This window comes from Citrus sinensis, chromosome 5, assembly GCF_022201045.2.
Source record: "Citrus sinensis cultivar Valencia sweet orange chromosome 5, DVS_A1.0, whole genome shotgun sequence".
In the NCBI taxonomy this organism is placed as follows: domain Eukaryota; kingdom Viridiplantae; phylum Streptophyta; class Magnoliopsida; order Sapindales; family Rutaceae; genus Citrus; species Citrus sinensis.
The window spans coordinates 31,665,442-31,678,762 of record NC_068560.1 but is presented as its reverse complement, the minus strand read 5'-3'; the positions used below and the strand labels follow the sequence as shown (position 1 = coordinate 31,678,762).

Genomic DNA, 13,321 nt, shown 5'->3' with positions numbered 1-13,321 from the left:
TAATTTATAACCTCGAAATTATTTTACCAGTTATTATTTTTTAATAGTAAATAACTTCTTTTAAATTACATGTTATCATTTTTTAATGTTGAATAATTCTTTTGAGGGAATTGCGGTAAGCAACTGCCCACTGATTAAATCCTCCCCTCTTTCATTTACAAAAACTAAAAGGGCCTCAGACTTTCGAGACACATTATTACACAATCTAGCGATTGAATGATATATATCTTCCAGAAACTGACACGTGTAAAGTCCAGACTTAAACTGAGCGTGCCCGTTCACGTGGCAGACAGAAAAGGAGGCAGTCCCCGCTGCCAATGCCGCTCTCGAATCACGAATCACTCCAAAAGTCCAAACGATAACCGAAAAGTCTCACACTTCACTTTCCTTCAAAGTATCAAGGCTCTCTCTGAGTCTTACGTCCCACTCTCACTCAATCAATTAACAAAACCAAAAGTAAAAAGATCACTTTGAATCTTATACTTTGCTCTTCATGAAAGCCTTCGAAGGAACCATGATGATCCATCAGCCACTTCCTGCACTTTCCAACTCTACTAAATTACTTCTGTTTGCTCCCACCTTATCCCACAAGCTCTACCGTTCGTTTTCCGCTGCTTCTCCAGCTCACGAGATGGGGTACATTCCTTTATCAACTCTATTTTCCATATCATTTATTTACTCGGCTAATTGTATGACTCCTGATGATCCTCTATTAGATTGAGATTGAGTAAAAAGGTGTCAAGAGGAAACACTCCGAGCAATTTCAATAAGGCATGTTAACTTCATTTTCTATTTCTGTTTCGAGTTTCTTATTGCCAGTAAGGGATATATGATTTAAAATTTTGCATGGGTTAGACAAGCAGCAGCGTCAAGCATACAACACCAAGTGCTTATAATCAGCCAACTCAAGAGCGTGTGCTCGAGGTGATTGCCTGTTTTCAATCTCTTCTTAGATTTATCTTTTCTTTATGCTTGCTTATCGTATGCACTTCTAAATTATGTATGTGGAATGAGATGGTTCTAAAATGATGAGAAGTAAGACTACGTAGTTCAAAAAAAAAAAAAAATTGTTTGACGCTTCTTTTTATTCTCTTATATGTGGGTTCATATTGTGCTTTTTAGTGAACTGCATTGCACCAAGAAGTGCTTGCTTGTAAATATATTCTGCATCTAAAGTTTGAGATTGATTCTCACGAATTTGTACCCTCTGCTTGCGATCTAGGAAGAATCCCCTCGAGTATCAGAAACCACCCTGCCACTGAAAACTTCCCAAGGTCAGGCATTTCCTATAGGCGTATCAGAAGTTGAAAATGGGATCAATTTTGCTATTTTTTCTCAGCATGCGACTGCAGTCACACTTTGCCTGTCACTTCCCAAGAGGTGACGATGCATTTCCTTGTCTCATTTATAGGTATAAGAGCTATTGGGAATTATGTATTAAGCATACTGTTTCAACAGGATTCTTTATTTGTGATGTATTTGAAATGGGTTTGTGATCTTTTAGTTATAACAATCTTTTCTTAAAAAAATTTCTTAGTTGATATAAAAGATATGCTATTTCCTTTCATGTACATGCAACATATATACTACCTTGGAAGCACATTAGTTTGTGGTCTTCTGCTGTGAGCAGCAAAAGAAATAAATTGAATGTCCTATTTTTATGTGATGGTAAAATTATCAAAATCTGGAAGGAAATAGTAGTATGAACAAGTAGAGGCGTCTTGGGCAGAACTTTGGATTTGAATCATGGATATTTCTGATTAGTAACTTGTCTTTTATGAGGATCAGTGATCTGGCATTCAGATAACCTGTGTGGTATAGTACAGCTTTTTAAACAAATTGGTTTGGATGCAGTTGATGCATGTCTTTCATGCGATTGATTGTTTTATGATTTTGTTATGATGGAATTGAGGTATTATAGAATTTGGTAGGTGGCACGTGAATGCACAATATGAATTTGCTTGAATGCTTATGCAGTTAACCCCTCTACTTAATGCTCTCATTGAAGTAGGGGAGGCTGTACATCAATATTTTTCTCATCTAGTATGAGGAAAAATCTCTTAGATATTATTTATGGATGATTTGATTCATCTGAATACCGTATGATGCAATATTTTCCCCAGAGAAAAGCTTGACTGGCAAGATGGTGGAATGATTGAGCTACCTTTGGATCCTTGTGTAAATAAAACTGGAGACATCTGGCACATATGCATTGAGGTAGTCTTGCTCCTGGTTTACTTATATGACAACCTTCATTTTTGGGGATAACTTCGATAGCTATCCAAATATGTCCTATTATGATGTTATCTCCTGGGCGTACTCTTATTTCATGCTATTAAGATGCTCCTGTAATTGCAGGATCTGCCGCGGAGCGAAGTTCTTTATGGTTATCGTGTTGATGGTCCTCGAGATTGGCATCAAGGACATCGATTTGACAGTAGCATTGTGCTTATCGATCCTTATGCAAAATTAGTTGAGGGTCGACGGCATTTCGGAGATGCTAGTGCTAAATTGTCTAAATTTCTTGGAACTTATGATTTTGAAAGCTTGCCTTTCGATTGGGGAGATAACTACAAGCTTCCAAATATACCTGAGGTACGCAGGTCATTAACATGGGTGTATGGTTATGAGAAGGATTCCACCCCCCACAATTTCCTGCAATTTATCATGTAGATTAAAATTTTGATTTTCCCTTGTATCATGTTGTAATGCATTTCTATTATTTGCTATATGTCCAATGCACATTTGCCTGATACTAGCTGGTTCTAAAATTTCATTGTTACTGTTTAGGAGATAATAGATTCTGTGTCATGTTTCTAATTTGCATTTGCAGTTCACCCTTTTTATATAATTGTAACTGTCTTTGCAGAAAGATCTTGTTATATATGAAATGAATGTTCGGGCATTTACAGGGGATGAATCTAGTGGGCTGGATCCAGAAATACGTGGAAGCTACCTAGGTTTGATACAGAAGGTAGATACTTTATGGTATTAAACTGAATCAAGGTCTGATAGATGGCCTTTGAGCTCTCTATCTTTGACAAAAACTTTAGAATTTTGGATGGAAACTCTTAATTTTCTTGTGAAAGTTCCGGTTCCAGATTTTGTTCATTGTGATTTTTAATAAGGATTCCATTGACTTGAGCATCATTCAGTTGATGAGATTGATCTAAAGATCCAGCTTAATGATGGTACAAGTGTGTGTATGTGTTCATTTTGGACATAAGGTCTTCAATGGATTATGATTTTGGATGTAGATTGGAACTAACTCATGTAAGGACATGGAGTTCTGTATTGGAAAATTATGAGCATCCAAGGGTTTTTTGGTCCCTAGTGGGCTTATATATCTCTAAAAACCTTTAGATTTTTGGACAAGTTATGAAGTGAGAAACAGTTGGATAACACTGAGTTTCAGGTTTAGATGTAAGGGTTTCTCATCTCCCAATTTAAGTTAAAAACTACCCCTTCTCTGCGGAGAAAAATTCAGATGCCATGGGAGTTTCCTTTGTGAGGTTATTTTAAATTAACACTTCATAGCATAGAACCACGATTTTCTGACACCAATGATCAATGTATTAAAGCTCATCATCCAGATTCTAAAAGAGAGGTAATACAAAGACCGCAAGTGTAAGTATGTGGGCAAATGAAAAAAAGGCCTTCTTTGTGGTGACAAAAGTAATAGTGACATTGGAAAATAATTAATTTGTGTTTCACTGGATGAATTGGGGTCTGACTTTGGATAAATTTGATTATGTGAATATATACTGGATCAGTGGTTTTTCTTCTTGGTGTATTGTGAAAAATCAATTACAGAGGAGATATAAGAATCATACATGAGTGGAGTGTAATGCTTTGGTTTTACACTTCTATAAAATTTGACAAATCAATAAACTAATGTAACAATTAATTGCTGATGTTAAAGCAACTCAGAAGTATGGAGATATAAGGGAAGGAGAAGATGGAGTGTAATGCTTAATGCTTCTAAAATTTGACATAAGCAGCTAACTGACTTATTGGTTGATTCTGACGTGCGAAGAGACTAACATTTGTTTAATATTCTTGATGATATGTATGCATTAATTATCAACATTTATTGTACATAGCTGAAAATAACTTTTCTGATTTTGGAATTACATTGAAGATCCCACATCTTCTAGAGCTTGGTATCAATGCAGTGGAGTTATTGCCAGTCTTTGAGTTTGATGAGATGGAGTTTCAAAGGCGCCGTAACCCTAGAGATCACATGGTAAAGTATCAAAATCCCTAATGAGCATTAAAGCTGGAAAGTGCTTCATCTAGTAAAGCCTTCAGTTACCTAATAAACTTTTCACCACATAAAATTTCTTTTGTTGCTTTGCTTTTTTTAAAACTGTTTCTTCTTGCAGTTATGTTGGATGACTTTTCCTTGGGTTCTCCCTTCTTAAATTTCTCTTCTTTTATTATTTTTTAATGATTTGCTTGACTTGATATTTCCTTTCCGCAGAGTACTGTACTGGATATTCAATCATTGAAGTTGTAGAACTCTTGTGTGAAACTCATTTTACCTTTCAATTCTTTAATTGAAAATATAATATTCTGTCCATATTCCAAGTTACTAGACTGATAATTTGACAGCTAACTAGCACAAATCCCAACTTGTAATAAATATACATCTCACAGTGATGATCAAATTGGGAAGTCTGAGAAGGTTTGCAGTGGAGTGAATATTTTGAACAGAAGAATTGACAATTTGAGTTCTAATAACTAAGCATAAATGAGTTACGAGTTGTGTTCTGTGTGCGACAACTAAAATCAAATCAATGCTTGAAGGACATGCTAGTTGCTTTCCTTTGCATGCATAATATGGTATCCTTTAAAAAAAAAGTCTGAAGTTCTTTATACCATGGTGAAATAACAGTTTGACAGATTTCTTCCCTTCTGATGTGTTTACTGTTTCCATTGGACACCATTGATGATTATTATGTTTCATTTTCTATGGAAGGTCAATACTTGGGGCTACTCAACGATAAATTTCTTTTCTCCTATGAGTCGCTATGCAGCTGGTGGTGGAGGACCTCTTAAAGCTTCCTGGGAGTTCAAGGAAATGGTCAAAGCATTGCATGGTGCTGGCATAGAGGTAAATCGTATGTTTTCTGACTTTGGAGTTAGTATTGCATGTTCTTGGTTGGAAGTAATTTTTCCTTTTTTAAACCTTTGAAAACTTAAAAAATTGCACTGAAGCTTTTACTTTTCAACAGGTCATTTTGGATGTTGTCTATAATCATACAAATGAGGCAGATGATGCTAACCCTTATACCACCTCATTCCGTGGCATAGATAATAAGGTGAAGTTACACTTCTATGGTTATGCGACAGGCAAGAGCACGTTATATCTTCGGATACTTAGACTGATCTTATAAGGTTTATTTAATCAATGATGAAACAGAGTGCAAGGATTTTTTTTTTCCCCTCTTTTCTTTATATCTTTCTAATAATCATTTTTCTGATAATTAATTATTTTAGAAGTTAATTTACCGTAATTACTACTCTGATTTTAATTTTAATCTGGTAGCTTGTCAATTTATGCAGGATGCAAACCTTTCTTTTCAGCTATACGTGCCTTTCTCTTTTTATATTCTTCAGTTAGTCATATTATCCTACAAATCATTTTGCAGGTTTATTACATGGTGGATGGTACTGGCCAGTTGCTCAACTATGCTGGCTGTGGTACTCCTGCCCTTGTCAACTGTTTCTTGTTTACTTCCCTGAAGAATTTTTTTACTTCATGTAATGTAGGAACTTACAACAGTCTTCTTGCGATCCCAAGCACTACTCAACGTGTCAGCTTTAAACAGATTTTATCTTTTAAAATTCTTGATCTTTAAATTTGATATTGAAGGTCTCTAATTTGCATTTCTTGGTCTTCAGGAAACACATTAAACTGTAATCATCCAGTGGTCATGGAACTCATCCTGGATAGCTTAAGACACTGGTATGGATTAAATTCATTGCCAAAAATTTAGGGTGAACATATAAGAGCTATGCTGTCTCTAAAAAGAATTAACATTTTATGTGGTATTGAATTTATCCTGTCCTCACGTTAAGTCACCCGGAACCATAATTTTAATCATGTAATAAACTGGAATATGATGTTAACTGTAAATCAGAAAGCACATGTTACATCGAGATTCTCTTTGTGGTTTGAATTGTTTGAGAAAAGTATTCTCGATTTTTTAGATTCGAGTTGGTCAATATTCTTCATCTCTGAGAATTAGATGACTTTACTGATATGACTTTTTTTTTTTTTTTTGGGGTTTTGTTGTTGGGGGGGCCCCGGGGGGGGGGGGGGGGGGGTGTGGTGGTGACTTTACTTCAACTGTGTTTTAATTAGATGTACGACAGTGATGTTGGTGACCTTTGTTTTAACCGAGTTTCTTACTGGATATTATAAAGAAGATTTATGCTAGTTTAGTATCATTGTATTGCTCTACTTTTGCATATGGCTTTTTAAAGAAGATTTGATTTTCTTTTTCTCTTTAACTTAAATTGCAGGGTTGTTGAGTATCACGTGGATGGTTTTCGATTTGACCTTGCCAGTGTACTGTGTCGAGGAACAGATGGTTCTCCTCTTAATGCTCCACCACTGATTAGGGTAAGTAATTTACATGAGTCTGGATTTATATAGGCAGGTTTGAGTGTTTAACATAGCTTTCCTTGGAACATTGAATGTGAAGACCTATTCAGTTGAAAGAATGAGTTGAAAGAATAAATGTAAAGTTGAAATTATTTTTATGGCTCTGTAAATGTGAAATTATTGTTCCCTTTTCATTTGGTATTAAGTGGGTTCATATGGCTAAAAGACAGGATCTCTAGCCTCACCAGTATGAAGAACCTTCTTTATTCTCTCCATCCTCGTTAATTTTAGGATTATTCTATGATGCAAGTGAACAATTTTGCGCACCAGAATGTTTGCAACAAAAGTATTTGTTACTATAATGTTGTACCTTTAAAAAAATTGAATTCAATAAACTGATGTAAGGTTTTCTAGAACTTTGGTAATCCTAACTAAATATTTTTTAGATGTAGCCTTTAACTTAAAAGAAATTGTGCAGTTTTTGCTGGTAATCAGAAAAATGAATTTCTCCAGGGCAATACATCAGCTTTCTTTTTGGTTTTTTTTGGGGCGGGGGGGGAGGGGGGATTGATTTTATTTTTTAGATCGATAGTGTTGTTTGCTCTAGTGACTTACTATTGTTTGAAATTCCAGGCAATTGCCAAAGATGCTATTCTATCTAGGTGTAAAATAATTGCAGAACCTTGGGACTGCAGAGGGCTTTATCTTGTTGGAAAATTTCCAAATTGGGATAGGTAACTCCATTTCACATTGTTATTTTGAGTTGAATGATCTTGTTGAATTAGAAAAATCAGATTCTTATGCATGAGTACTTGATAGTTGGCATTCTTTTTCAATATGGATTTCTTTTATAAAGTTTCTAGAGGAAAAATGATCGCCTCACCTCCATCACTTATTTCTTTTGGAAATTTTCTCATGGAAACATGCTGACCTCACCTCCATCACTTATGAGATCCATTTTGTGCAGATGGGCTGAGTGGAATGGGAAGTACCGTGATGACCTAAGAAAGTTTATAAAGGTGCGATCTCTTAATTTTGCCTTACCCTAAAATGGGCTGGTGGGCTCAAAAGGAAGAAAATAGCTGAACCAGCTGTGATGGAAATTGCTATTATAATGTTATGACATTCAGGTCAACAGTTCACAATTTAAACTCAGTGTATAAATGATTGTGAGTTAAATAGGGATGGATGCTAAGAATGTCTATTTTATTGGTATTTCTGCTAGTGTCCTAATTGGATAATATGTGCTCAACTTTTTTTTTTGAAAATAAGATATTTGTTTATTAAGTGAACATTTCTTGTGCTCTTTTTATTTATTTTTTATTTTTGGAGGAACCACACATTTAAAATCATAAATATCTTATTTTGACCTTGTTTGATTTGATCAAGTGCTTTTGCAAGTAGTAACACTTACTCTCTTATTTCTGTTTCTTATTGAAATTTTCATGATATAGGGTGATCCTGGCATGAAGGGGATTTTGGCAACTCGTATGTCTGGATCTTCCGACCTTTACAGAGTATGCATCAATATATTTCTGTTTCAACTATTCTTGTCATGTTCAATCATTTGTTTTAAGGTTTTATACTTTCAGGTTATGGAACTTATAAACAAGGTTCAAAACTGTTGAATAGCTGCTTAAAAGAAAAGACAACATGATCATAAGCTCATCTCAAAATTGAAATGAGTTGAAGATTTATGCTGGCATAAGCTTATTTTATTGATTGAAAGCCCCACGTACAGCTCGAGTGCTTTGAGAAATCTTAATTGGAATATGATACCGTTGGGTACAGTTAGAATTAGTCAGTTTTAAAAATAACTGAATGATTTTTGAACTTACAAAGGATAACCTCCCCCCCCACAAAAAAAAAAAACTTGAATCGATCTGAAATATGAAAAGTTTTTGAATGAGCAAAGCTGTAGGCCTTAGTTTAGTAATTTATAAACAGGAAGGGACATAAGGAAAGATGAAATCAACTGAAATTGGTGAAAATTTACTTCTTCCCCCTCAAAATTTGGTGTTACTGCTGTACATAATTAACTTATGTGCATGTAAATTTTGCTCATCTTTCAGGTTAATAAGCGGAAGCCTTATCATAGTATTAATTTTATAATTGCACATGATGGGTTCACACTGTACGATCTGGTTTCATACAATTACAAGGTATAAAATAATTTCTAGCCATCAATTTAATTTCATTATTATCATATTTATTCAATCGTTCTCTAAAATTGTCGTTTTTGTAGCACAATGAGGCTAATGGAGAAGGAGGGAATGATGGGTGCAATGATAATTTTAGCTGGAATTGTGGTTTTGAAGGTAGTGTTCTTTGTACGGTAGTAATGCTTGTATGACCAAGCTTGTTTTGATCAATGTATGTGAGTGTTATTGCGACTTATTAGCCATTAGTGCCCTGTGTTTCAAGATAATGTTGAAACAAATATCATTTTGAAAAATTGAGAAAATTTTACAAAGAATTTACTTCATTTAGTGTGCTTCAAGCACCGTATCATGGGTGTAGTCCACTTTATTTCTTTTAGGCTTTCTTAATTTGATGGATTCAGATCTTGAAACCTAAATTGATGTCAAAACTTATAGCAGTTTATGACAAATGGTCAAGGTTTCTTTCATTGGGGTTCTTCAGTTGCAAGGAAATAATCGATGAGAAAGTGAAGGATTGGTTATGATCTTTTTTCCATTCCTGAAATTCAGAATATTTCTCTTTGGACAGGAGAAACAGATGATGCCAGTATTAAAGCATTGCGTTCCCGGCAAATGAAAAACTTCCATCTAGCATTAATGGTATCTCAGGTAAACTGTTTTATGATAGCACGTTGCAACCAAATCTTTGTTTTACCTGCTAGTGCGCACAGAATGAGATTGAGACTGTTTACTTCAGAAGCAGTTGCACTTCTTATTTTCACTTTTAACTTTGTGGTTCCACTGACTATTTTAAGTTCGGAAATCTCATTTTTCATCTTTTGCACGTTACAGACTTTGTCGTATTTCTTCCTTTTTCCAACATATGATCAGTATGTTTCAAAAGCTCCTAATTCTGTTTCTGACCAAATACAACTGTTATAGCCTTATCAGTCATAAGATTTGAATTGTTTGCTTTATACTACTTATGAAACTTCTGGCAATGTTAATTCTTTCAAGTGATACAAACAGGGAACCCCAATGATGCTAATGGGAGATGAATACGGACATACTCGATATGGAAATAACAACAGTTATGGACATGATACGGCTATTAACAATTTCCAGTGGGGGCAGGTATGTTTTTTATTCGGCTTTTTATTTCCTGATAGCTTTTATTCAGGTAATGGCTGAATGGCTGAATCTTTTGGGGTGGCAGTTGGAAACAAAGAAGAACAGTCACTACAGGTTTTTCTCCGAGGTCATAAAATTCCGACAGTCTCGCAGAGTATTTGGTCGTGAAGATTTTCTTAATATAGTAAATTTTCTTTTCTTTTGTATCCCTAATGGAATGAAGTTCATCTAGTAAATGTGCTCTACAAGTAGTCAGCACTCACACAATTTTCTACTGATGCAGAATGATGTAACATGGCATGAGGACAACTGGGACAATTATGACAGCAAATTCCTTGCATTTACGTAAGAGATATTCGAACGACTATATCATTAGTTTGTGATGATTTAAATCATATATAAATGTTTGACATGCTTGTACATTGCTCTTATGGTCAATGTAGATTTATCTTTTCTTTTTGCTTCCCTAAGAGTGCTTTTTGCTACTCTTATTCTCAACAACACTGTCGTCTTCTGTGTACAGTAGTTTTCTTAACCAGTTCCATGGTATACAATGAGTATCCAATAAACTCAACAATTTAACAAAATATAGTTGGTTTTCCAAGAAACGTAGAACTGATGTAGCAAGACTTATAAAATTGAATGTGCAATGGCTCCGTGAGAAGCATGTTTATCAATATTAATATATCTGTTTTGCAGGCTTCACGACAACAATGGAGCTGATATCTATTTAGCATTCAATGCTCATGACTTCTTTGTTAAAGTTTCACTACCCCCACCACCTCCGAAGAGGCAATGGTTTCGTGTGGTTAGTATTTCCTTATTCTAAAGTTTACGGGAGTTTGCAGTTTCATTCTTTGATAACTTTTGTGCTCACAAATGCAATTTAGATGCTACATATTGTGTTTGTTCAAGCAATATGCATGCCAACCGTATATTCAAGTTTTCTGATTTGTCTTTGAAATTCAATTTATTAGTTAAGTTGATGACTTCTAATTGGTGATATGACTACTGCTAACTAGATCTGTTGACCGGAATTGCATCGGCATACCAAATCATTGACACTTGTGTAGAAGATTTTGATACTTTAGTAAGAGGTCAGCACAGTAGACCAGAATGCAAGAGAGAGATGACACTAAATGTGAATTATTTTGTTTTTTGTGTACTTAAATTCTTATTATACTGACAATACTTTCCTAACCCTTTGTGTGCACTCTTGATTTTGCTACTTGTACAGTTGCACCCACTGTAAAACTATAGCCACCTGCATGTAGAACTGCTTATATAGGCACCTGACAAAAAAATAATTTATTTGTCGGATGGATAATTATAAGACTGAGCTGTTGATTATGATTAGGAAATTGAAAAGGGAAAAAGTGTGTGTGTGGATTAATGGCTCGTTTGATATTCTTGTTAATTTCACTATTCATTAGTTCTATGTCTATATCAATCACTTAAATCCAATTCAGAGGTCACAACCATTGTCAATTTGTTGAATTGCAGGTGGACACCAATCTGGAGTCTCCTGATGACATTGTTCCCGAAGGTGCTGCGGGCACTGGAAGCACTTACAATTTGTTTCCATACTCTTCAATTCTGCTTGAAGCTAAATAAAATAACCATAGCCTCAGAAACAGCCTGTAGGTCGGAGCTTTGGAGAGTGTTCATGTTCTATGCTCCCACGACATGGTTACATTTTTCAGGACGTGACCAGAAATAAAGTTCGTGGATAGTGCAGTCTGATTAAAGACGTGGAACCCATATACTCCATCCACTGGTGACCTGTAAAGAGCGGATGAAGCTGCAAATGAGTCGAAAGTAAACGTAGAGGAAAAGATAATATAAGAGCATAATTTTTATGAAATAAGATGTAAGGGAGCGCGTATGGTAACTTCATACACCGCTGTTGACCACACACTATTCCCCCCATCGACCGTAGATTGGTCTAACGGTCAACTAAGCGAATCTCATCCATTACTTTTTATCATTTCCTATCTCGTGGTTACGTGAAAAGAACGAAATGGGACAGAATTAGCCTTGCTCACGATCTATTTTAATAAAATTTTGTTCTACTTTAAAATTTTTTTTTTTTTTAAAAAAAAGAACTCTTAATAGAACTCCTAATATTTTAAATTTGGGTAATGTTAACAAGTCAAAAAATATATACGTGAATTACGTTGGAAGTCAAATAAATCGAGCATTTTCAAACGAATTAATCAAATGCACCCACAAAGACTGAGAAGTGAGGGCCTAATTTTTTATTTTTTATTTTTTATAAAGAGGGGCTAATATTTGAGTAGACTTCTAAGCTTTATTTTTTGGAAGAGAAAGAAAACATTAGCATTACATTTGTTTGTTGACGGTGCGTTTACGCGGGTTCCTAATGCCAAATTGCACATTTCGTTTGGGTCATTGAGTGTCGTGTCATTGTGGACCCGGTGTTTTCCGGTGAGTGCGCTAGACAAGTTCTAAGTGGAAATTTTATTGAATCAGAGCAAAAAATTTCTTATGTTAATGGGATTTATATAATCCCAAAAAGGAAATAAATAGGTTTTAGAAATATGATTTCTTTTTTTAGGTGGTTTATTTATATGATTGACCAAGAAGAAAGCCATTTTCGGTAATTTGAAGTTCATATTTTTCGTGTACGTTTGTGAATTGTTTGCAAGTTTTTCTATTCATCTATTGCCTTAAGTGATGATGGCTATTGGCTCGATCTATCAAGTTTTAAAATATCTAACCGTTCCCAACGATCAAACGAGTCACATGTCCCCTGTATTATTAAAAAAAATTATTTATGTTTATGATTCATTTAATCGTCATTTTTAACTTAATAATTACAAAGGTTCATTTGGAGTACAAAAACAGTGAACTCACTCGTGTCTACCTACTCTTAATGATCGGTCTTAAATTATTGAAAAAAGTAAAAATTAAATTGGCATTACCACCACACAAAACTCCAACAGCAATTTATGGTCGGAATCCAAAGTGCTCAAACTAATCACCCAATGACGCAGATGGAGACTTTATAATTAAATATTAATAACACATTAAGTTAATGTTTAATTAAATTATGATCCGATGATTTTCAAAAATGAAAAAGATAGTCCACTCTGAAAAAAATAAAAAAAAATAAATGTAAAATAAAAATTAGAAGCAACAACGTGCCAATCATAACGGTTAGTGGAATTTTTGTTGTTAATTAATTATATACTGCATAGTTCGGCGAGAATCTGTCCGAGAAAACAAAAAAACCATGAGACGCTGTCGAGTCACAATCATGGCCTTAAATTCAACATGTTTCGAGTTTGTCACACATTGAACGGCCGGGATTTTTCTTTAAATCACATAAATTTATGATCGTCGCTGCCAGCTGTCGCATTTGCCAGTCTTTTCTGTAAAGCGCAAATATGTGCGTACTCGTAAGTAACATGGA

The 13,321-nt window shown here is 34.8% G+C and overlaps 1 protein-coding gene across 3 annotated transcripts; it reads left to right on the top strand.

Moving 5' to 3' along the window:
- Positions 1–328: 328 nt before the first annotated feature.
- On the top strand, positions 329–11,929 carry LOC102616082 (isoamylase 3, chloroplastic). Of its 3 annotated transcripts, XM_006472483.4 has the most exons (24): positions 337–636; positions 717–771; positions 856–924; positions 1,223–1,380; positions 2,124–2,217; positions 2,359–2,595; positions 2,870–2,974; positions 4,142–4,246; positions 4,982–5,116; positions 5,238–5,324; positions 5,655–5,706; positions 5,908–5,971; positions 6,532–6,631; positions 7,247–7,347; positions 7,581–7,632; positions 8,068–8,130; positions 8,686–8,775; positions 8,859–8,931; positions 9,344–9,423; positions 9,784–9,888; positions 9,971–10,069; positions 10,169–10,230; positions 10,585–10,693; positions 11,389–11,929. In XM_006472483.4, exons 1-24 carry the CDS (start codon positions 494–496, stop codon positions 11,497–11,499), a joined length of 2,349 nt encoding a protein of 782 aa, XP_006472546.2. In that variant the 5' UTR covers positions 337–493; the 3' UTR covers positions 11,500–11,929. The 3 variants fall into 3 exon arrangements, 2 of the variants coding, with proteins under 2 accessions (XP_006472546.2, XP_052297742.1); XR_008054885.1 differs by lacking the exons at positions 10,169–10,230; positions 10,585–10,693; positions 11,389–11,929 and adding an exon at positions 9,607–9,644 and having other exon boundaries at positions 329–636; XM_052441782.1 differs by lacking the exons at positions 337–636; positions 717–771 and having other exon boundaries at positions 1,223–1,411.
- The last annotated feature ends 1,392 nt before the right edge of the window (positions 11,930–13,321 follow it).